This window comes from Chelonoidis abingdonii, chromosome 7 (genome assembly GCF_003597395.2).
Source record: "Chelonoidis abingdonii isolate Lonesome George chromosome 7, CheloAbing_2.0, whole genome shotgun sequence".
In the NCBI taxonomy this organism is placed as follows: Eukaryota; Metazoa; Chordata; order Testudines; family Testudinidae; genus Chelonoidis; species Chelonoidis abingdonii.
The window spans coordinates 32951133-32977342 of record NC_133775.1 but is presented as its reverse complement, the minus strand read 5'-3'; the positions used below and the strand labels follow the sequence as shown (position 1 = coordinate 32977342).

The following is a 26210-nucleotide window of genomic DNA, read 5'->3' as shown; positions in this document are numbered from 1 at the left end:
ACCTTTAAGAACTATGTATTAACAGTAAGCAGTAAAAACAATGGAATTACATGAAATGTAGACAGCTGTTTTGCACAAGCTACTAATTAAAGCACAACTAGTTTTCCAAGAGTATTACTTAAAGGTCATCTGAAAATGAAAAAAATATTGGGCTTCTCCCTTTTTTGCTTATGATATGTAAAGAAAGCCATATACATTTGGAGTTTATTTTTTAAGATGTTTTTCAAGCACCACAGTGTTATTCAAGGTCAACTTTGGAGGACAACAACAGACATGACTGGAACTTCATAACATCAATATTTTTAACTGTTATGAGGCAGACGGGCCTCCCTCCTCTGGGGTGAGTGAGGGAGCGTTACCCGCCCCACTCACCGGAAGGAGAAGGGTGGGGCCAGAAGCATAAAAGACCAGACCCGCAGCCCATTCAAGGGGAAACCTGCAGAGGGGAAGGACGTCCCGCTGGGTCTGAAGCAGCTAGAGGCAGATCCGCACCCAGCCCAGTCCATGCCCCAGACACGGACGATGACTGACCTGGAGTACCCACTGCTGTTTACCCGGAGGAGCTGGACAACGCCTGGACGCAGGAGGTACCCACCCCAGGAGAGGCAGAAAATGGCCCAGGGGCAGCTGCTGTAGGGCTCGCTGCAAGGCCCGGACCCCCAGCGTCAGCGTGTTGTGGCTGGATCCCCGCCAACCCTGGGGCAGCTAACTCTGCCCTGCCAGGGCCCTGGGCTGGGACGCAGTGGAGGAGCGAGGGCCCGTGTCCCCCTGGCCGTCTCACCCTGAAGAGAAGTGACCCCAGCCTACCTGTAAGACTGTTGTTTGCTGGCTGCCTGAGCCCTGCCCAGGCTACAGCCAGCCCTCTTAAGACTGTGTTGTGTGCTGGCCACCTGAGCCCCGGCAAGCCCAGTACTCATATAAACAGAGACAGGCCTGGAGACAGGCTATCGCGGCCCTCCAGGAACCTCCCTCCTCTGGAGTGAGTGAGAGAGCGTTACACTAAGGTTAAAAAAGCAACACTTGAGTCTGGATTTATGCTCCTTTTTTGAGATACACGCACACAGCCTGAAAACAGAGGTTACTTACCTTACAGTAACTGGAGTTCCAAGATGTTTTTGTCCACATGGATCCCAATGCAGACATGTGCACCTAAGACGTGGAAGTGTCCACTGGGGTTGTGAATGCACTCTGTGTACCTTCATGGATGGTTCTTATAGGAAAGGTATAAAGCAGCCCAAACTTACAATCAGTTCTTTCACTAATACAGAAATCCAGCTAAGAACTCTGTATCAGTGGAGAAGGCAGGTGGGTCCTGGGATCCATGTGAACAAAAACATCTTGAAGAACTCTGGTTACTGTAACAAGTAACCTCTCTTCTTCAGGCATTTATCCACATGGATCTGACTGTAGATCGAGCAGTTATCCTTCAAGGAGGTGGGTGACAGAGTCCTATCTAAATGACAACTGTAGAACTGTCCTACCTAACTTGGCATCTGATCTAGAACCTGTCACAATGAAGCAATGATTGGTAAATGTATGAACAGAACTTCAAGCAGCTGTTCTACAAATTTCAGAAATAAGAAATTTCTGAAAGAAACCACAGATATCAACTGCATCTTATAAGAGTGTATCCTATCTTGAGGAGGAAACAGGTGATTTATTCAAAAGAATAGGAAATTTTAATGCAGTCTAACCTATTTACAGAGACTGAGAGGATGCAGCCTGCCCCTCAGACTTATTACCAACGCTACAAAAAAAGTCTAGATGATTTACAAAAAGCCTTTGTTATGAAGAGATAAAAGGGCATATCCCTAAGTATGTCTAAATGTGTGGAGTTTAGCCTCCACAGAAGAGAGTCATGAGGCTTAAGAAAAAATACCAGTAAGGGAAGAAAGTGATTTATATGAAAGTCCAAAATTACTTTTGGTAAAAATCTTGGATGTAGCCTGAATGTAACTCTGTCCTTATGAAACAGCATATGGAGGGTCAGTCATCAAAACTTGAATTTTGCTCACCTTGTGTGCTGAGGTGAGCAAAATTCACTCACTTTAAACAGAGAGGCAATAAAAAGAAGATGACAAGTTCAAATGGAGGGTCCATTAGACATAAGAACCACGCTCAAGTCCCAAGTAGCAAATGGTTCCTTAATATTGGCGGAAATATATGAATTAGGCATTTTAAAAACATAGGGTGATGGGAAAATAAAATGATCATCAACATACGGATTATATGCTGATCTGCGGCTAGATGGACTCTAACAGAGCTAACTAAAAGTCCTGAGTGCTTCAAAGCCAGTAAGTATTTCATAACAATTAATTACAAATACAAAATAATGTATTACAAAATTATTTTATTTATTTTGGTCTTGATCATGTTTAGGCATCAATGAGGAGACAGAGTACCAACTAGTAGTTGAAGCTTTGCAGAATACCACCACAGAAATCAGGTTAGGTTTAATGAAAAGAAGGCTGTGGGGGAGATATGATTGCTCTCTATGAATACATCAGAGCGATAAATACCACGGAGGGAGAGACATTATTTAAGTTAAAGTCCAATGTGGACACAAGAACAAATGGATATAAACTGACCGTGAACAAGTTTAGGCTTGAAATTAGACGAAAAGTTTCTAACCACAGAGAAGTGAAGTTCTGGAACAGCCTTCCAAGGGGAGCAGCAGGGGGCAAAAAACCTAACTTACTTCAAGACTGAGCTCAATAAGCTTATGGAGGGGATGGTATGATGAGATTGCTTACAATGCCACGTAGCTCAGGGATGGCCAACCTGAGCCTGAGAAGAACTCAAGTTGGCCACCCTACTCACTATCACAGGCAGTTAGAAGGAACTGATGACAGTTGGTGCTTCTCCGCCTTTTATACCCTTCCTGTGAGAGGTGCAAAAGTACACTGGTTGCACATGAAGCCCAAAGTGACACTTATGGCTAAAAGATTTCAGATTTATGTGCACACACCTACAGTGAGATCTGTCTGCACGAATTCTCAAAGAAGTATAGTTTGTTTATTTTTTTAAAATTCCTTTGCAGGTCAACTGTAGGTTGCTATTATGTCCAGGTACAATCACAACTCATCTTTGACAGCAGTGAAATGAATATTTAATAAATCAGTAAGTGTGAAGTGTATATAACTCAAAATTCTTCTTTAAAATTGTTGTACATGTTCAATATTACCATCTGCAACTTCAGGGAAAGACATTTAAACTATTAGCTTTAAGAACTAAATACAAGAAAACCAAGAAATTCCAAGTTGAAAGTATAGAAATGCACTTTTAAAGTCACCTAAACAAATTTACTTCTATTCTCTCTTCCCGCCCTCCCCGCCTTAGCTTGCATGCTAGAAATGTTTTGCTAAGGATATTGAACTGTAAGTCCAAATTCTGTGTATTTGCAGAATTTAATTAAAGACTCAAGAGGCTGGAGCTCGTGGTTTCAACTGATGCATCCATGCTAACTCTCACAGCATCAGAACAATTTGACATTTTAAATGCTGGTTATTTGGCATATTGATTGCAATCTTGTAATTTTTCCTGAAGACTTTACTCTTGTCAGTATAGATTGAAAAATCTGTATTATTTTGACACCTTTGTACGGACAAAATGATGACTATTTTGACACCTACTTATAGTTACTCTCACTACAGTTTAAATCAAAGGAAGGTATATTTAGTTGATCCAGAAAATTAGGCATTATATATGAAACTCCATTGACAGGCACCCCAACAGATGCCCTGCTCAAGGGCTGCAAAGGTACTTTAATTCTAAGTTTATGGTGGCACCGACTGCTATCGGTAATGCTGATTTATTTGGACGCTGAAATAAACTATATCAGACTAGTCATTTTCTTCTGCAGCAAACAGAAGTGGAATAATCAAGTGGTCTCTGGACATATTAGCAAATTAGTATGACCGTTATGAGACGTGCAATGGAATCTTTGAATTTATGTTACTGATGAAGTAGGATATTTGGGCAAAAGGATCAGTGCAGCTTTAACACAAAGTCACAGAATCTGAAACCTCTGCAAGAGTCGGTGTCATACATACTGTTATTTACTAATAGAGCATCACACTGCACCTAATTTACAAACTCAACATGAATCTCTGCTTAAAAACTAAAAAAGAGACAAGACTGGATAAACTAGGTCACCCCAAAATGGGAATACAATAGGATTTTTTTTAAAGTGTTAATAGCTGACTTATTGGCATCACAAAATTTTTGTGAGGTACTTAAAAGAGGGTAAAGAGGTGGCTCAGTGAATCAAGAGGGGAGGGTATTCTGGGATTGGGATGGTCTGTAAGAAGGCAGAGGAGACAAACATGCACTAAGATTAGCATCAATGGAGGATGTAGAGAGAACAAGGTGACTCCGTAAACAAGATCAGAGATGACAGTATCATTTTTCCATTCATTTCTTACCTTGACATACAGCTCATATCGTGCCTTCACTATTGGGTTATTCAAGATGCTGGTAGCAGTCAGTACACTCTCCCTTTTTATTTGTTCTCTGTAGGCCTATGAAATGGATTTAATTGCCACTATTACAAACCTGATCTATTTAAACAGTCATGTAATACAAATTTAATTCATGATATATTGGTTAGGGGCTGCCACATTAGCTAATACTTTAGAGCTGTTGTTACACATTTCTTGTCAAAGCAGGAAACACTAACTCTTGGCATCAAAGGTCCAACCAACACAATAAATGAAATCAGAGGAACTGGGTACAACACAGCTGTATTTGGATGTGGGTGAGTGGACTAGCCCATGGCTTTAGCCTTGTTTAGGGACAGTTAAGCCCTCATCTACACTACAAACTGCAACCATGTAATTGGTTTCTCTGAATGTATTTAATGCACATTTAAACTGACATTGGCCACTAATTTTCTGTAATTTATTATTATAATTATTAAAAATACACACAAATCTCAGTAACTGTACAATGGACAAGGTATGTCCAAACTACTGCAGATTTATATTATTCTCCAAGCCCCACTCACCAGCTACCACCATTTTTCCAGTCATGTTCCTCTTTCAACCATTCACCTTACTAGATTAGTTAAATTAAAAATGCAGCATTTTAAGTTGCAATGGAAATTCTGTTTCTGTGGATCACTACTACTTCTCAACTGTTCTAATTCTTTCTATATCAGACTCTTCCTTCTGATTAAAAAAGTGCTTAACAATGACAAGAAACACCTTGGCTTTAAACAACAGCAAGGTGGCATGCATATGTCTATATAAAACCTGCAGAGGAATGATGGCAGCAGCAACACCCAAAATATATTAATGGAGTCCTTGCACTAGGTATACATTAAAGTCTGCTATAGATAGGAAAGGCCAATGAGCTATTAATGCAATATCACTATAAATAATTACCTAAATTAATGCTCTAAACTCCTATTTATAAATTTAAATAACTATTGTTCCAACAATTCCTTTCAGTTATCTCATGCATTCAACCAAAAACAGAACACCTGAATATTTAATGCAGTAAGTTTTCTTACTAGTTTCAATTTCTAGTAGAGGAATTTAATAGAGAAGTATGTCACCACTGATTTTCTTTTGATCCTTATTGGCAGCCTTAAGCACCTTATTATTAATGTATACACTGTTACCGGAAAGTTGAACCTTCGTAAACCATTACTTTCACTAAAAAAACTAGCGTATCAGAGTGTATACTTATTAGTCAGAATATAAATCTAAATCTTACACTGAATCACAACTAAAAAACCCTGCAGCTACAGATCACAAACTCAACCCTCTTGTCAAATAGAAAACTTACGTTACTGCTCCTCATCAGATGCCCAGTATCAAAACATAATATTCTAAAGTTAAAAAGGAAATCTGCATTCTATTTTCTCTTCAGATTAGACTGTACCTTCAGCAGTTCACAGAACAAGTAAAGAACTGAGCATTACATACTTCTAAAATACTAAATCTTACTTGTTTTCCCTTTGTGTGATCAGGAGATTTTAAGTGCTGTTGAACAGAACTGTGTAGTGCAGGAACATACACACTGCAAGCACTGCAGTGAACAGTCTCAACTTTCATCATATGGTCATCAGCAGTAACGCCTAGCAAAGAAAACAAGGCATTACCACAATTATGAGGCTCTATTGTCTATATCAATCATACACAAGCAAACATTTACAAAGCTCAGTTCATGCTAATTAAATTTGCCAAAGTAAGACACAGTTGCATAACTGAAAGTCATAAAGATGCTCCTGGTCAAATAAATCAAACTCACTTTAATATTTCAAAGATCCGATTTATTTAAAAAACAAAAATACCAAAGACTCAGGTCTAGCACTCTTAAATGGAGCTGGTGGATGACAGTCTGTATGTTTAGAAATCAGAACCAAAGGCAGTCCTGACAGATCCTTTTTCTTATGCATTTTAACCACATGCCCGGGGGTCTTAAGTGGTCCTGAGTCCTTCAGAATTGTGAGCGAAGGCTCACCTGACCTAGATAGAGTCAGGGAGAGGTCTCTTCTTTTAGGAGTAGACCTGGATGGGGATCTGTCCTTGTATCTATGAGAGTACCTCTCTTGTGCAAAGCCCCTGGTGACAATTCCTGGGCTTAGGAGCTCTAGGCTCCACTCTCAAGCTTGTCCTCAGAAGATTGCTGCTCATCAATTAAAGTCAATACACAGGGGAGTCTCCCTTGCCTGAATCCAAGTGAGATCTCATGGCCTTCTCCATGAGGTGTTTCCCCAAGCAGAACATCATGAGCATCACATATTCATAGGGGAAACAAATTTCAAATACTGCACTTTGCTGAGATATGCATCTTCCCCAGACAGCAGTGGCAGCACTAGTGCTAACTGCTCATGGAGAAGGAGCGAGGGCAAGATATCCAATTCTTGAACCCTGGGACACCAAATTGGGAAAAGCTAAGACAAACTAACTATATTATCACAAAACTTTAACTATGCTAAATATTAAAACTATTTACAATATATATTTACAAGCTGCTATGAAACAAGCTGGGGAAAACTGCGGACCCAGAGGATTCTGAGGGCAGGTCTTCACTACCCGACAGATCGGCGGGGAGGGATCAATCTATTGGGGATCACTTTATCACGTCTCATCTAGACGCGGATAAATCGATGCACGAAAACACTCCCTGTCGACTCTGGAACTCCAGCTTGCGAGAGGCAGAAGCGGAGTCGACCAGGGAGCGGCAGCGGTCGACTCACCACTGTCCTCACAGCCAGGTAAATCGACCTGAGATACGCTGACTTCAGCTACACTATTCACGTAGCTGAAGTTGTGTATTTTAGGATGACCCCCCCAGTGTAGACCAAGGCTGAGTCAGGTGATGGAGCAGTAAGATTGAACAGGAGAGATGTCAGCCTGCACTGACTCTTATGCTTTCGGTCTGCAGAACAAAGATAGCAACTTTGCATGTGAAGGCCACCAGACAATGCTTACTAAGAATTTCTGGACTCGGGTACACAGCATGCATAGGTACCCATGTGTGGAATACACCCAGGGACCAGCACTCAAAGAAGAACCTAATTTTATTTAGGGTACTTGGATATTTTTAAAGTTACAAAAAGAAAAAAAAATAATTTTCCATAGGATTGATCCTATTATAGTAGATGTATGAATTGCCACTCTGCCCTACATAAGGATATATGAATCCCCCCCACCTCCCCACAGGAAAACTTGCAGGACTCAAATTCTACTTAAAAACTTACAATATTTGCATTCAAGGTTATCTGTTAACAAGCTAACATGAAAAGGTTTTCCTATACACACACACACAAAAAGAATTTAAGGGGGTGACTTTTTAGAACTGCTGTAAATAATTTAATTTAAACTATTGTCAGTGTTTTATAGTACACTGTAATTTATACCGCATTTAGCAGATATGACATCCACTGGACCAAAGGTCTAAGGGCTTGCCTACACATGAAGCGTGTGGATCTTTGATCCAGTGGATGTCTTAACTGATAAGTGCTGTGCTAACTAAGACAAGACAAAGATCAAGGGTAAGATTCTGGCCACTATATGCTCTACAAAAGGGCCAGAGCAGCATGAGGGAGGATTCTTCTTAGTGCACACACTCTGGAAAACAGCCACAATGCTGCCTCCGGAAGACCCCTTGTAAGACTTGGCATAGAAGCTACACCTGGACTGAGAAGGGTGTTGGGGCAGGGCTGCTTACACAGCACCGCAGCTCATAAGGGAGGGAGGTCACTGTAATTCAGAACAGTCTCTAGGGCTAAGTTACATAAATGGCTTCTCTAGCCCCTAGGACAGCTACAACAGTGGCTCGGAAGTCATTTTAGCCCCAACACCTCCCCGAGTTGCGAGTTTAATGCTGCACTTCTTAAAGGCCCAGAACAGAGTCTCATCCCTAAAGAGGATGGGGGTGGAATAAATGATATATAATGTGACTCAAAATCTTAGTAATAGTACCTAGTTTTGGAAGGTTTTGAGAGCTTTAACACTACAGATGCACTGGAGATCAGAATTGTAGAACTAAAAGGAGGAGACTTGCCTTTGGAGTAAAGAGCTTTAAAAAAGAGTTCAGCAGATTTTATAAAGTGTACTGGAACTGATTTTAATCTAAACATCAGATCAGCATGTTCAAATGAGAATAAAATTAAATTAAAAGGAAAAGAAAAAAGACCTGGGTATTCCCAAAACATGTGCTTTCATATGGAGTCTGTTACTTGCCTTCCATTACATCTTTTTCAACAACTTGGACATTTTCAGTTTGGTTGTTGGTCTGCTGTTTACGCATAGCTGTCTTTTTGAATTTATTCACCATACACTCCTAGAATGCAGGAAACACAACATCAGTTTTAAATCAATGACATATTTTATAACCTACACAACACCCCAAATCAGAAACATACTAAATTTTGAAAGTTACCCAGCTGTTTCTACTCTTGATTATTAGATGTGTATATACCAACTATTATTAGTTCCAAGGGAATGTTCTGGCATAGTGACTAACAAAGACATTCAAAACTATTAGCTTCAATAATGGCTTATTTTGTTAACTAGCTGTGAAGCAATGCTACTTGTCATAAATTCTGAACTTGCCTTTCTGTTCAGTAGTGTTTACTGTGGACAACCCTTTTCCTAAGTGAAATGATCTAATGAAAAATTAAATACATGTTTTGAAGACAATAAATGGTACAATTTAATTTAAACTCCAATATGCAAGTGACCTACAAATCAAGATAATTTAGATGTATTCAAGTTGGTAAGGTCTGACAAAATTCATCCAAGGGTATTCAATCTCAGAACTATTAACAATTACCTTCAAGAAATCATAGTGGACAGAGCCCTTCCCCATTATCTCCCCTGCTCCCTCCCTGTCCCACCACCACTGCTTCCCCTACTCCCTTCCCCCCCACCCATCAGAACCTTTCCCTGCCCCACCGCCATCGCCTTTCCCCACTGCCTCCTCTTTTTCACCATGGGAAACCGCTTTGGCAATCCAGGCAGCTGGACACTACACTACTAAAACTTGAAGTGTAGACATGGGAGGCACGGCACAGGCATGTAGAGAGCCATGTAGGGTATATATCCTAGGGGTTCAGGGCATTTACTCTATTCTACCTAAGCCAGGCCTCACTGCATACACTGTATTTTTACTGGTGCTAGCTTTGCATGCTGTGACTGAACTCTACATACCACTGTCAGTGCACATATAAAGAGGACCACAATTAATTGTTCTCCATGTCCACTGAAGGTAGGACAAGAAGTAATGTGCTTACTCTAAAGCAAGCAGAGAGGTTTAGGTTAGATGTTAAGAAAAATGTTCTAACTGTAAGGGTAGTTAAATTCTGGAATATCCTTAGGTTGTAGAAGAGTCACTGGAGGCTTTCAAGAAAAAGCTGGACTAACACCTGTCAGGGATGGTCTGGGTTTACTTGGTCATGTCTCAGCACAGGAGGCTGCGCTAGATGATCTCCTGGGGTCCATTCCAGCCCTATATTTCTATGATTCTATGAACATAATGACTTACATGCAGAAACTCCATCACTACTTTGTCAAATTTGGTTTGCTTCTGAATATGATCCAAAGTTTCCTGGTGAGCAGCACTTTCCAAATGAGCTTCAATGTCTTTCTCTTCAAAGGTTCGAAATTTACAAAACGAGCAAGTGAATGCCATTCTAGCAGGAGAAACGTATGTTAAAGGTGTTACGCTCAGTAAGTTTGTGTGGTTTTTTTTAAGTCAGTGTTTTTCAAGAATAACCTACATGGCTTATGTGGGGACATAAATCCAGTTAAATCCAGTCACCTGTGACAAGTGTCTATTTGAATTTTCAAACAGCCATGTACTGAACTATAACTCAACATTTTGTTAATTGTAGAACGAAATAGGTTGGTTAATTTTATTGCTGATATTCAAAAATTCTGTCAGTGTTTAGCAATAGCAAAACTATCAGGTGTGTCAATCTCATATTGGTGGGAAAAGGTACAGACAGGAGGGACAGAAAAGAGGACCAAAAAAAATGGAGACAGTTTGAGGAACAGATGTAGCCCGAGAGCTTTTCTCTCCTTCCACCCATATAATACATAATCCTATATAATCACAAGACTACCCAAAAAAAACAAAAAAACAACCCTACTTCAGAATAAGATCACATCAGGGAGATCTCAATTTATTTTTACTACAAAGCTGAAATCTCACATCAAAATTCCCCTTGCACTCTCGAGAGTTTGAGATCCCGGTATAATCTTAATGAATCCATTTTCCTGGGGCACAGTTTAGTGGAATATACTTGAAACTGAATACTCCCCTTATTTACTAAAGTATTCCATTTTTGTGTGAAAACCAGGCCTCCTAGATAATTTGGCACTTTTGTAATGCTTAAAATGGAGACAAATGAAACACAGAATAAGATCAATCCCTATCCTGAGGAGCTTAAGAAGGATAGCAGGAATACCCTTTCAGCATGTAGATTCATCTAATTGCTCTAGAAACATATGGTGTAGTACTGGAAGATGGTACTACTGTAAAAGATGATTATTTGAACATCTCATGAGCATAGTGGTGTGCAATAATATACTTTCATAAAAATTAATGCTACTATATCTCCAAAATTGCTCAATTAGAGTACTTGAAACATCTCCTCTCCTCCAAGAGAGATTGTTTCTTTAAAAAAAACTGTTGTATACCTAGCACCCTTTGATGTATTCTTCTATAGAAAGCACCCAGCAAAAGGTGCTACAAGGGCAAGGATGGGCAACCTTTGGCACATGGCCCATCAGGGTAAACCCCTGGCGGGACAGGGTGGTTTACCTGCAGCATCCACAGGTTTGGCCAATCGCAGCTCCCACTGGCCGTGGTTCATCACTCCAGGTCAATGGGCACTGCGGGAAGCAGTGGCCAACATATTCCTCGGCCTGCGCCGCCTCCTACAGCCCCCATTGGCCTCGGATGGCGAACCGCGCCAGTGGGAGCCACAATCGGCCAAACCTGCGGATGCTGAAGGTAAACAAACCATCCCGGTCGCGTGCCAAAGATTGCCGATCCCTGTACTGGGAATGATGATATATGTTAAATAGAAAACAACACCAACAGCACAAACCTGTACCCATCACCATATTTTTCACTGTTTTTCTCTCTTCTACGCCTCTGTTTCTCTCTTCTTGCCTCAATTCGGCGTTTTTCCTCCTCTTCACTTTTGACCTCTGGTTTGGTACCTTAACACACAGTGAATTGAGTTAAAGACTTTTTATCTCCAAAATCCAGAGAGTAGAAAGTGGAATGCTTGACTTCCCCTATCTCTTTAACAACCATCTTTTCTAGTCCCAAAATGTGAAATAAATTCAAGTCATAGTGATTCAATGGCATAAGTTTTGGGCATTTTTAAAATAAAAAAAAAAATCAGTAAACATTAATATGCAAGTTTAGCGGTTAAGGGCCTGAATTAAACTCACAAAAGTGAGGAAATTCAGAGTTAAAGCCAGTCCAACCCCATTTTGCCTAGACACTAAAGGCATCTGCAAGTAAGCAACCATGAGGGACACTGGAAAATTGCAATTATTCCAATATCCCACAATTTTAGTGTTTTATGGCAATATTTGCTGTTGCATAAAACAATTTATCATCAAAAAGAAATCAATCTCTAGTCAGCCCTTTTGTTGTGAAGATAGCTTATACAATGAAAACAAATACAAAGATGATCTACAAGGAAAAAAAACAATTGTTAATGTCTCTTTTTGATTATTTATGATGTATAGGCACTGAATATCAATTTTTAAATCTTCCACCCCACACTTTTGGCTTATACTTTATATTTTAAAGATAAATAATATATCTTCCTGATTTTTGCTAGAGGACTAGAGTAGTGGAGGATGAATTTTCTTAGCAGGGATAGTAGAATCTTAAGCAAAGAAATTCTGTAAAGTGTTTCTTAGGCATTTGAGTAAGAATATGTTACCAAGTAACTAAGTTTTTAAATGTCTGACTAAAAGTCCCTTCCTTTCTTAACTGCTCAGTTTTCAGTCTTTTACCAATCACAATAGTTCTATATTTCTACTCTAGGATTCTATGAATAACATGTGTTTAGAAAAAAAAAAAAAAAAATCAGTCAGGCCACCGTTCGCAAGAAGTAAGAAGGTATAATTTGTTTTTCCTTTTGCAGGTCAACTTTAAAGAAAGGTCATTTCCCCTAAAACGTGTGTCCAGCCAAACAATAGCATAAAATGTGTACACACCCCCATGACAAACTCATCTCAGTGAAGAGAATTTCAAAAAGCTAGCTTGGACCAGAAGTAGTATTAAGTGTTCAAAACATTCATAATTACTTTAGAAGAGCCGTGCTTCCCTATTGGCCTCCAAAGACATTTTGTATTTTATTTTGTGTAACAGGCTCTTCACCTTCCATATAGGACCTGAACACTACTCTGCTCCAACAGGAAAGAGAATATCCCCCACCTGTATCATTCTTTTTACATTTCCCAATAAAGCGCTCCAAGGTTAACATTTTCAATGTGGTACCTTACCTTCAACCCAGAAGATGGGCAAAGAATTTCTTGTTTAACTGCTGCATAAATCATCTGCTATGGAGTTTTGTGGAGTGAAACAGTCTGAGCATCTTACCCTCAAGATCAGTAGATACCTTTAAAATGCCCAGGCTCTCCAGGCCAGGGGAATGGAAGCCTGAGTCCAGATATGAACTTGAGTCTCCCATTTTCCTGTATGACATTGCATTAATTTAAAAAGCTGCATAAATTTTCACATGCATTTGCTAAAGTGGCATTATTGATGGATCCAGAGATTTGGAATGTTTCATACAGGACCTCACTGGAAAAGCACACCTGCAAAATAGTAACTAGCAGTCCATTCTGTACAATTTACTATTTAAAGTAAATGATTTGCAGTATTATGCAATTATTGAGTGAAAGTCTCAGAAATGGTTCTGCAGATTTCAGTTGGTCTTGTAAGCAGAGTAACTACACAAACAAAAAGGTGTGTTATCATTTAATGGAAAGTCCATTACACAGTATAAAAAGTATGCCCACAGCATTCCAAGAAAACAAACTTTGTACAATTTGCAGCTATTTTCCAGCATTCCTTGCTATCAGACAAACCATATATACAATAGCAAGGCATATCAGAAAAGGGGATTTAGGACAGAGTTTCAGCCTCAAAATTACTCAGACTTATAGACTTTAAGGTCAGAAGGGACCATTATGATCATCTAGTCTGACCTCCTGCACAATGCAGGCCACAGAATCACACCCATCCACTTCTATAACAACCCCCAACCTATGTCTGAGTTACTGAAGTCCTCAAATTGTGGTTTGAAGACCTCAAGCTGCAGGGAATCTTCCAGCAAGTGACCCGTGCTCCATGCTACAGAGGAAGGCGAAAAACCTCCAGGGCCTCTGCCAATCTGCCCTGGAGGAAAATCCTTCCCAACCCCAATATTGCCGATCAGTTTAAACCTCCGAGCATCGTGGCAAGACTCACCAGCCGGCACCAGGAAAGAATTATCTGATAGTAACTCAGATCCCAACCCATTACATCCCATTCACAGCCTCCACTGCATACATACTGCTGATATCAAAGATTCAATTGCTTAAATTAATTGCCAAAATTAGGCCATATCCCTCACACATTCCCCTCCATAACTTATCAGCTTAGTCTTAAAGCCAGGGGGGAAATTATGCTTTTGCCCCCACTACGTCCGCTTGGAAGCTGTCCCAGAACTTCAACTCCTTAATGAGTTAGAAACCTTCATTAATTTCAAGTCTAAACTTCCTAGTCCCGGATTTATATCCATTTGTTTTGTTGTCACATTCGGTATAAGCTAAATAAAAAAAAAAAAAAAAAAAAAAATTTTCTCTCCCTCCCTGATTTATCATCCTCTGATATATTTTAAAGAGCAATCATATCCCCCTCAACCTTTCTTTTGGTTAGGCTAAACAAGCCAAGCTCCTTGGAGTCTCCTTTCGTAAGATAGGCTTTCCATTCTCGGATCATCCTAGCAGCCCTCATCTGTACCTTTCCAGTTTGAATCATCCTTCTTAAACATGGGGACCAGAACTCACACCAGTATTCCAGCATGAGTCTGCACCAGTGCCTTGTACAATGGTACTAACACCTCCTATCTTGCTGGAAATACCTGCCTGATTGCATCCCCTAACAACTGCATTAGCTTTTTTAAAGCCATATCACCATTGGCGACTATAGTCATCCTGCGTGATCAAATCCTCATATACCATCTCGCAGCGTGATCTACTTACCTCTTTTGGCTTATGTATAGCTTGTCAATCAACTCAGCATGCTAGTCCACCACCTCTGATGTTTGTTAGAAACTAAAACTTGAACTAAAAATCTTTGTTGTATATAGTCCGCTCCATACATAAGTGAGCATACATTGTTTGCTCTGTCACCACCTGAATACTAGTTAGGTGGCACGTTCATGATGTGTTTAGGGACCAGCAATATGCCAATAATAATAGTAGAATAAATTGTGAGCAACGGTGCGATCTCAGGATGTTCATGTGGTGTAAATAATCCGCGGGGAGAGGCGAGTACCTATCCTAATGAAAATTTAGCCCTAACCCTTCCGAGGCCTATCTGTTCTTCGTTACTAATCGCGGCCGCCCTCGCTCTATCACTAGAGCAGCGTTATAAATCTTGTCGTAGTGTGTTGGATGTCAGGCCTCTATCCAAACCTAGTGCGCAAGTAATAGAGATGTCATAAGTGAAGAGGTAGGTACCACAAAATAGCTAATGATGAATATCGGCTGAAGAACCTTCACATGCTGATTGGTTTCAATCCTTCCTTCAAATGTCTACAAGATCGTGCGTTGTCACTCTTCTACTGCTAGAGTACTTTAAGTAACAAGCAGCTCATCCGCTCAGTACATTCCGTGGTCTGATCTATGGACTTTGCTTTAATCGGAAGTGCATTTGTCTAATCTATACTATCTCCAAATTTTTGTAGCGTATCCCATCTTTCCAAAGTATACTACCTTGACCTATGAGTTAATGACGTATTGCGTAGAGAGACACGTATGTTGTCATACTCTATAGAACACTTTGCATGAGATACAATTGTGTGCAGAAATAGATGTGTGATAATTGGTCTAGATGTTCATCTCATCTGGTCCGTTTTCACTCCTTGTAGACCTCTTTTGACTCAACTCCTTTATGTCTCACTTCTTAACAAAGGAATGAGGAATTTAAGGATTTAGGGTTTTTAAGATGTTCTGAAATCTTCTCCTCCTTACTGTTAAACCATGTTATTTAATTTCCGCTGATCCTTCAATGATAACTGCTGATAAATGAATCCTCAGCCGAATCCGTTTACTACTCTCTCCGCTTTCACACAGTTTCTCTCTCTTAGTAACATCTCCAGACGAGAGTTATTGCAGCTCATGCCCGAACTGCACAATCGCAGTCAATTATTGAGAATCACCATGTTCGCACACACATCATCAGTGTATAGTGTCTCCCCGTATGATCTTTATCATACTACTAGCATTGGCAGAACTCATGTTAGCCAATCTTATCAGATCACAATGACTCTCAGAGTACACCTGTGTTTACAAGTATTTTACCTCAGCATTACACTATTCTATTCATTGCTTACATGAGTGTGTGTACTGTCTGTGCATCCATTCACTATTTTTGTATCTATATCCCCTGTTAATAAAAATAGATTTGTTTGGACGTGTAAGTATTATCTTCGTTTACCCCGTATTCACGATTTTCTTGCGAATCGCACTGCTTGGCTGTGCTGTGCGGTGTGGGTAATGTACTCTACGTAGAAGTTATTATTGGGTTAATTATGAGTGTGTGAGCAGTCATCAGATAAGATTCATCTAGTCTCAATATCCTTATCGTTGTTCCAACATATATACAAATATTACACCTGCACTCACCTGCCGGCGTCAAAGACACATCTCTCGCAATTACACAGATTGTGCTATGTGTGCCTTTATATAAACTAATGAACTGTGGTGCAGCGAAGGGTATGTCTTTATTCTAGAGTTGTCTTGCGATGTCGATAGGTATTATAATCTCTTATTATAAGCTCCCATCTGAGTGGCGCTGCTCCTCCCAGCGAGTTTACTATAGTAGGTCACCGCACCCTCTCTCTCGTTATTTACCTCGTGTATGTCAATGTCGTCTCTTATAATATTCTGGTGTTAATAGGCCTCGTAGATCCCATTAAATCTATTCCTTTCACCTATGAGTACTCCGTCTTGATGCAAGACAGGTCCAGTCGTGCGTGACATTGAGGCCTAATATCCCTCTCCAATGCCCATTTGCCATCCTCCTCATTGTGATTACCAGCTTATCAACCTTGTAAAGTGCTTAGCGATACCTGAAATATAACAAGTAATAGATAAAGCTATTAATCCAGTCTGGTTGAAAAAAGGTGGCTTGCTGAGGTGTTTATGATATTTGACTAACATGATTTATTTTCCCTTGGGCTTCTCTGAAGGCGTTTAAAACTTTGGCAGATATGAGAGAATAACACCCACTAGGCTGAAGGGCCTTGCCTTACAAACTTGGCAGAACTCCAGCGGAGGTAGCGTAGGATATATCATGTGTACAGTCAATTGTGAAAAAAGAGTCGCGTTCTCTCAATTACTCAAGTGAAACTTGAGAAGTCGGCAATTTAATTAAAACTTCTGATATTTGCTTATGAAATACTCGACCTAGATATATCTTTTGCCTCCTTGTAGAAGAAGGATTCTATGCATATATATCTTACATCCAAACCTCCTCTGAGTTCTATGCTTAACTACAAACCAGAATTACAATCCTGTTTACTCCCAGATCTTCGCCTACATTGGGTTCTCTTGTCTGTCCCTTGCACCTCTCTATCTATTTGGGAGAGCATTGCCGTGACTTATTATAGTTATTGCCTGTTTGTCATAGTACTTAGGACACTTATGATTGTTTTACAGGAAATCCTGTTGCCCTTTTATTGACAATCCTGCTATCATATGTATATTCTATACTTCCCATTGTCACGACTGCTAAATTCACCACTAACTAATCTCTCGACATCTAATACTTAAATTCTCATAGTTGCCGTAGTATTATCATATACAATCTATATTAATACAAAACACAGTATTAAATAGTGTCCTCTCAGTTCTGATTACTATGATGTAATACATTCATTAGCGTATTGAGCATGTACATGAATTTCGCTCTTGCATGGATCAATCTCACTTACTAGGCATTGTTCGCACTTATTAACTCCTACTTATCTGTCTGTTCTAAATGAGACCAATTGATCATCAACTCACATATCCTCACTCAAAAACACATACTGCATAAAATAGAGCAATATTCCTCGCCTGCATTGATTTTGTGTTCTTCTACATCTACGTTAAGAGTAATGACATTTCCTCAAATACATACTAATCATACCTACGCATCTGCAGAAAGTCTTATCACTTTCGCCACGATTTTGTTTCATTTAGTACTAGCACCTTGTCCTTCCAGTTATATCTGTGGAATTAAAGTCTCCCAGATCACACCATTCCATAGTGTTAAGTCATTAAAAACATTAAAGAGGTCTCTTATCCATATCCAAAAATCAGCTCCCGGCTGGTCTGTAGCACACCCAAAGCACTATCTCAGGGGAGGCTCTAGTTAGCTTTCTTTCCCGTGTGATTTTTTTCAGGATAGAGTTGTCTTATCCATTCATCACTTCTTACTTTCTTACAGTCTACCTCATCATTGATAACAATGCTAACTCCACCACCTTTGCCTTTATTTCTGTCTTTCTAAACAGCACATAGCTCCAAACCTGCTACTCCAGTCATGACTACTATTCCACCATGTTTTCTTGTTATCCTTAATATCCAGTTGCCACTTCCTGCCACCAGAGCTCTAGTTCCTCCATTTTGTTACCTATTGCTTCTCGATTAGTGTTACAGACATTCTTAATTTTTGCCGTTTGGCTTCACTGACATTCTTTACCCAATATGAGGCACAGACATTCGTGTACCAACCCTGTCAGCTAGTAATCTATCCTATATTTTTAAGGAGATCGTGGGATATTCTACACTCCAGATATCCTCACTATATTCTCCATTATTTTGTCTCCGTGGAGTGCTGTAGATGTCTGTCTATGGTAAGGCTACTTGTTATTGCTTACACCTGAAGTCTGCGAGATAGGTTTAAATCCCTCCGCGGTGGGAGATAACCTGGACATCCTCCCCACCATCTTCCCCCAAATTCCTAGTTTAAGCTCTCTTAATCGTTGCGAGCAGGCTCAGTGCGTAGACAGTCTATGTTCCTCCTATCCTCGAGGGTGAAGTCCCAATCCAAGAGAGAACAAGATACTCGTGTCAATGAATAGTTTACCCAGTGGCCGTTAACATCCCAAAGCCCTCCTTACAGCATCACTGCCTGAAGCCATCTTAATAGCCATAATCTTGTCACACCTTTGTTGCTCGCTTCTCTAGGAACAGGCCAGAATCCCATGAACGACCCTAGCCTCGATTTCCTTAAGCGTCTTCCCCAGTTCTGGCCACAGTCTCCCTTGATATGTTCCAGCGAGAATCTGCCTTAATCATTCGTTCCCACATGAAGCGGCAATTCAACGATTCTTTCCTGCTCCCATTAGGATCCTTTTCAGCCTCAGGTCCACATCCTGTATCTTAGCATCCGGCAGACAGCACACTCTTCTGTTCTCCGGATCAGCTCTAGTTACAGGCCTGTCTATTCTTCTCAATAAGGAGTCCCCAATCACGTAGACCTGCCTTTTCCTGGTGACAGTGTGATTCTCTGGTCTATCCCCCGCTCCCACTGGCTGCAGGTCCTCTAGATTCCTATTCACCCTTGCAATCCTCCGCAACCCATCCCGTATCCTCCTGGGACTCATATTTGGTGTTGTCTCCATTGACTCTTCCTCTCTTTCTGTAGGACTAGCTGCTCTTCTCTTCTTCCTTGCCCTCTTACCTTCAGCGACACCTGCTGCGCCTCTTCTTCATTTTCCAACTCAGCAAACCTGTTCCTGAGCTCTATTTCTCCTTCACTGGCCCGTCTTTTCTTCTGTCTGGTTCTCTTAGTCACATGCTTCCACCGTCCAATTTCCTCACCGAGCAGTCTCCCCTCAGAATTCTTTGGTCCTGTTTCCATCTGCAAGTCTGAGCTTATTCCTTCAGCCTCCTCATATCTTTGCTCCATCATCTGCTCGAATCCCCTTCTAAACTCAACCAGAGTTTCCACCTGCATCTCCAGTCCTTGGATCTTTTCTTCCATCAGCTCCATCAGGCAGCACTTCATGCAGACGAAACTCTTTTCAGGTACCCCCTCCAGGATCATGTACATGCCACAGCTTCCACATCCAGTCAGCCTCATTGTGTCTTTCACTGCTGCCTCTGTATCGGTCATAGCCTTCCCACCTAAAACCTGTTAGTCCAAGAAACACAAACCAAAACAAACCCCCAACAGGCACCAGAACACTGGCAGACCACCACCCACTCCCTTCACTAGCCTGTCAGTTCCTCTGCTTAGGTCTCTAAGTCTCCCCTGCAACCTCCCCCTGTAAACTCCCACTGAAACTCCCCTGTTAACAGCTCTGTTTGCTGGCTGCTGTGCTGCTGCTGCAGCTATGCCGCTGCCTGACTGGCTGGCTACTTTACAGGATCCCTAAGCAGGGAAGCCCCACTCCCTAAACAGGGCTCCGCTTCTCTCCCAGCACACTGCCCCTACCAGCCTCCACACATACAAACTGCAAAATACAAGAAACAAAATACAAAAACTTGCTTCTTTGTGTGTTTGAAAATATTGTGGTTACAATTTAAGCTGAAATTCATTTAACAGAAATCAATTATTTACCTGTTTCAGTAATAAGATTATATCAATACAGTAGACATAAATATTTTTATAAGAGCAGCTCTCAGTTAACTAATCCATTATTTTTATAATCAACTCACCTAAGATTTAATGCAACATTCAATAAGTACAAATATAAGGATAACCTACCGGTAAGACAAATAAAATGTAAGTGACCACTAAGTCTAAGATACCAAAAGAACCAAAATAAGCATAACATACAAATATGATCAAAACATAATGAGGTGTCAAGCATATAAACACCAAAAATCGTGAATATTTTCCAGTTAGACAACCACGCTCACTAACAAGGAACATATGAAGACTGTCATAGTGGACATCACAGTTCCCTCTGAGACCAGGACCCCAGCCCTCTGAGACGCCTAAGCTCAAAACGTGGTGAAATATACCCCTCTGGCTGATGCCTCAGGAGCTAGGGGTATGAGGGTCAAACACACGCTCTGATCGTCGGAGTCTTGGGCGCATGGGACCCCAGTAATGAGCAAGTGCTGCAAGAATACAGAATCGGTCGGTGCTACACTCGGATGATGTGGCAACTTATGGTGTTGGATTCCATTGGGTGGTTAAGGGACATCTATTTACAACATATCACCAGACATCGGCAACATAAGGAGAGATGGGCTGGAGTGTTGCTGAGAAGTGAAGTCAGGAAAGTAACTGAAATATTTCTCTGATCGATTGTACTTACTGAGGGACAATCTATCCTAAATTCTCAATTACTGAGGAACAATCTACAGTCACTGCTACATTTGCTTCCCACAAGCTACTCTTAGTATAACTTTTTATGAGTGATGTACCTGAATATTTGGATGCTAGTATTTTAACTGTACTGTTAAATGTATTAGCCTTAATTTGGGATACTGCAGATTATGTACTATATGTATTTTATGGCTTTTAAACCAAACTTTGTACTTTTGGATAATTTAAGCATTATACCCAGATGTACAGAAACTCTTTCCTTGTGTATTAGATAATTTTAACATTAGCTTTAATAAAAAAAATTTAATCTGCCTCTTTAAGAGGGGGGTGGCAAGAAGAGTAACTGTGCAGAGCTGTGGAAGAAAAGACTCAGGCAGATATACTCCAGACTTATTTTTGCATGACAGTGTTTTTTTTTAACTCCATCTCCTGATTGCCTCTCATTTCAGTCTCTTTCAAATTAGTAGAATCTCTGCTCTCTTGAACTTCTGTAAGGATGCCAGTAGCAGAATGAAAATGGTTAGGGCTGCTCAACTTTCATCTCTGCAATCCTGTTGCCAGCACCACTGACAGATTTATTATGCAGATATGATCACAGGGATCAAGCCTTTAACCCAAATAAATGGAAAAAAATACAAGCAGGCACAAGGAAATGTGGGCTCAGTAACCTATCTGAACACCCGGAAGGAAAGAGGTAGCAAACTACAATGGAAGAAATTATTTTGAAATTTAAAGTATATTCTGACATTTATAAATTGTGCCCTGAAAACAGTTCAGCTAGAAAAAGATCCATAGGGATTTGTAACCAGAAAACACTTTTCCCTACAAAAGGAACTACAACATTTTGAATATGGCGCATATACCTGAATATTTGAATACAGCATAAAAGAACAGTAATTAAGGGAAATGGATGTCTTAGAAAATTGTTAATGAACAGGTCATAACTTAAGGTCAATAGCTTGACTGTCACTACTAACCTATCCAGTTACCTGATGGATGTTTTGTGGCCTGTATAGTTTGAGGATTTCTAGTTCCAGGTGTATAAGTCTTCACATCACAATAGTTACTTTTTAGTGATTCCAAAAGAAGATCACAAATTGAATGATCAGAGAGAATGAATTATTATCCAACCTCTAGATAAAAGTCCTTCAAGGTCAAAGTACAATGGCAGGGCCAGTGTCTGTGCACGTGCGTGTAAGTTTTCAATGTTGCTGTTGTATCTGTTCTTCAAATAGTGCACTTCACTTTTCTAGTGTAGTCAGTATAGTATCTCTCAAAACACTAGACTTATTGATTTTTGTATGTTTAAAAAAAAGAACGCTTTATCATTCTTACAGTGCCACTTATCCAGCAATGCGATGAATATCTACAATCGAGTCACCTCCACAAACGCCAGCTTAGCACAACTGGGCTATGTAGCTCCAAAAGCAAATTAGGAGATCTTTAAAATATACAGCACAGCTTTGAAGTACCTGAATGTGTATTTTACAGACCCATTCTGTCACATCAACTTTGGACAAGTTAAGCAACACTGTCTCCTATGTAATGCATACAGGAATGTTTCCTCAGCACTCACTGCAATTAGTCCAGAAAAAGTTTTACAGTATTCCTGAAAGGAAAGGCAAGGGGACAAATATCTGTAATACTCCATTGTCCATCTAGAGCTGTGCAATTCACAGTATTATTACAAAGTCAATAAATTAGAAAATGGCTTGCATGTGGAAGTTTATCCAAAATCTGCGTATTAACTTTACCTCACAAGTTTATAAGGCGATTTTTGAACTTATTTTGCGGGTGTAGTTTGAAAACAGGATTTACAGAACACATTGCAGATCCATCAACAACACTTAATTAGCAAGGATACAATAACATGTATGCAATTAGGACTTAAAGTTCTGGTGTAAGAAAACTGACTGCTGGGCATATAATTTAAGATTTTTGATCCTTAAATTCATGTGCTGCGAAAGCAAACAATTCATTCAAGTTGCATTAATAATTTTCTGTCATTACTTGTCATAAACAAAGAGATAAAGGTAACATAGAATCCCTCCTGGGAAGCTGTTCTAAACCACTTTACTTGTAAGGGCTTAAGAAGCTCAAATAACCTGTTTGGCACCTGACCAAAAGGACCAATAAGGAAAGAAGATACTTTCAAATTGGGGGCGGGGGTTGTTTGGGCTTTCTTTGTTGTTCTCTTCCTCCTAAAGACCAGGCAGGTAAAACATCTCCTAAAAACATACCTGAAATAATCCATCTAAGATTACAAAGATTGTAAGTAAGGGCAAGGAAACGTGTTAGATTATCTTTTGTTTTAGCATGTGAATTTTCCCTATGCTAAGAGGGAGTTTTTCGTAACTTTGAAGCTGAGTCTAGAGGGGATTCCTCTATGTTTTAAATCCTTTTATTACCCTGTGAAGTTACCTTCCATCCTGATTTTGCCAGTATGATTCTTTTACTTTATTTAAAGTTCTTCCTTTAAGAACCTGATTGACTTTCAGTGTCCAAGAGACAAAGGATTGATACTCACATTATTCTCAAGCCTCCCCAGGAAACAGGGTGAAGGGGCTTGGGGCCTGTCTCCTTTTCCTTCATTAATGAATTTCTTCTTTTCTCAGCCACAAACATCTTCCCTTCCCATTTACCTTTTAATGACTTTCATTACTTCCTCACTCCCTTTTTTCCCCCCTTCCCTCTTCTTCCCCATCCATCACCTCTGCTACTCTTTCAGTTGCACTGTAGATAAGTTTCCTGTGGTGTGATCAAAAGGGATGCTCAGGAGTTGCTAACGAGGTAGGAATAATAATAATAATAATTGGAGATATACCTATCTTCTAGAACTGGAAGGGACCTTGAAAGGTCCAGCCCCCTAACTTCACTAGCAGGACCAAGTACTGATTTTTGCCCCAGATCCACAAATGGCCCCCTCAAGGATTGAACTCGCAAGCCTGGGTTTAGCAGGCCAATGCTCAAACCACTGAGCTATCGCTCCCTCTAAGAACACTGTAGTAAAGAACCAGGGGGACTTGGTTTACAGGGAAGCAGAAGCAAACTGCTTTCATCCTTGTCAAGTACATTAAGAAAGAAAGAAAAAAGGGCACCCTGAAGCATTAGTTATTGCAACTGACAAGAACTAACACACAGTAGAAAAATTCAAAACTGGAATCAAGTTTCTATTCCTCTGGCTTATACAACAATGCACTTTTTAAGACTTGTCAAGTCTCAACATCTACAATACAAAATCTGATGGAATAGCAAACATTTATCATGCTTCTTTACTGAACTTGTAGCATCTGAGCAGGCACTGATACATCACACTGCAGTTTTTCCAGAGAGGATTGTATACTGGGAATATGTTGTTTTAAAACAAGGATAAAGGAATACACAGCCCCATTCTTACAGCCTCAGAGCCAGGCGCGAAAAAGAAACCCAAAGTAAGGTTCAATACTTAAAACAAATGCCCAAGTTCAAGTCGAATGTCATACTCTCAGGTTTAATATTTGCATTTAAGTGATCCTGTGATCTGAAATTACTTTAAATAATGAAGGGGGATTATTTAATAACAAATTTGCTGTGATGCTCTTTGTTTACAGACAGTCTTCTGCAATACTACTTTAACACACCAACACGACACTTATTCTCATTTGATAAGCTATCTTCACAATAAAAGAGTGAGAAAGTATATTTAAATAAACAATTTGTTGGAGAAAATACGATACACCTGAATAGATTTATCTTCTACCTATATCCATTTCTACCATGCCCATAATATCTACATACCAACGTGGCGATTTGATCTAGTTTTTCAAGCCCCTAGTTAATAAAGCTTTGACCTGTGCCAACATCAAGCCCTAGCAGAGAACTTCAGTGCTGAAGAATGGCAAAACATTACAAATGCCTGCGTCTAAAAAAAGGAAATTAAACAATGCCATTAGTAGTATTTTTCATTTTATTACTTACTAGGTAGTTTATTCTGGTTCATCATAATAGGTTTTGTCAGTTTGGGTTTCTTGATAAATGTCCCACCAGGTTTGTTATATGGCTGCTGTATAATTTTTCTCTTTATTCCTCTTGCAGCAACTGCTGCAGAACTGGGTTTGTTATGATAGTCAACAACAATTCCAGGTCTATGCATCCCTCCAAAGTCTCCCATATGCTGGAAATTTGTGAAATCAACAGAAAGTATTAGTATATGAAAACCAACAGAAACAACACAATTGCTACATGTAAATATTTGTAAATACGTTTAAGCAGATAAAAATCTGCTCTCTGGAACAAAACACTGCTAAATTAAAACACATCAAAACGGGTGCTAATGACTTTATTGATGCTTCACTAATAGACTAAATGTGCACCTATGAACTGGGTTTCTGCTTATTCAGAACCATTAGTCCAGGCTATGAGTATACTTATCAGAATTCATAGCTCAGTACACCTCAGCTCCTTCTCTTTAGAGTCTCTAGTTGATACTTCTGTTCTCTTCTCTCCTGAGGAAACCATCCAAGTTCTTTAGAACTCAGCTGACAGTCAGAACAGATGTTTTCTTTGTGGGTTTGGGACAAGGAAATAGAGATGACCATCAAGATTCTTCTATTTTGATGGTAACCTAAAAGCACAGAAGTTGTCTGGTGTGGACCACTGACTACTGGAGAACACCCAACATACTCTAGCAACTTTATCCTGTCAGAAGGATTTAAGACAGTTAACCCAGTGAATTTAGGACTTCTTTACAAAACTGCTTTTGGAGGCAAAAACATCCACGCAAAAAGAAGCTGAACAGGTCAGCAACAGGGACATGGAATTGGGCTAGATGACAAATCCCTTAATTTCTTTCTGTCTTATCTCTGAAAGAGACTGTATAATGGTGCAGAAATCTGGAGAGTTGTATCTGTGACAGTCAACTCTTTGGAGGCAATGGAGTAATCTGAAGAGGAGGAACCAAGGCGTAACAGCACAAAACTGATCTCCTATTGGCTCATTTACTTGATTAACAGAGGGTAGACAGGAAAGTCCATGTGACTGGATGGATGAATCAGATAAGCAGAAATACCTGTACTGTCACAAAAACAAAACTAAATGTTTTATTACTCAAATTAAGAGTACCTTAGAATCATTTAGTGTAACGTACTATATGAAAATATATATATTCATAAACGGTGAATACATTTTAAACACACATGACTGGA

The 26210-nt window shown here is 39.9% G+C and overlaps 1 protein-coding gene across 2 annotated transcripts in view; it reads right to left on the bottom strand.

Moving 5' to 3' along the window:
* The window catches only part of ZNF326 (zinc finger protein 326), a 38566-nt gene that overhangs the window by 1580 nt on the left and 10776 nt on the right, over positions 1 to 26210 (bottom strand). For both annotated transcript variants that reach the window (XM_075067784.1, XM_032778538.2), the window contains 6 exons: positions 24985 to 25180; positions 11570 to 11684; positions 10000 to 10147; positions 8697 to 8796; positions 5952 to 6082; positions 4425 to 4520 (listed from right to left, as the gene is read on the bottom strand). In XM_075067784.1, the coding sequence (XP_074923885.1) occupies positions 4425 to 4520; positions 5952 to 6082; positions 8697 to 8796; positions 10000 to 10147; positions 11570 to 11684; positions 24985 to 25177 (783 nt within the window). In that variant the 5' untranslated portion in view covers positions 25178 to 25180. The remainder of the gene's footprint in view (positions 1 to 4424; positions 4521 to 5951; positions 6083 to 8696; positions 8797 to 9999; positions 10148 to 11569; positions 11685 to 24984; positions 25181 to 26210) is intronic.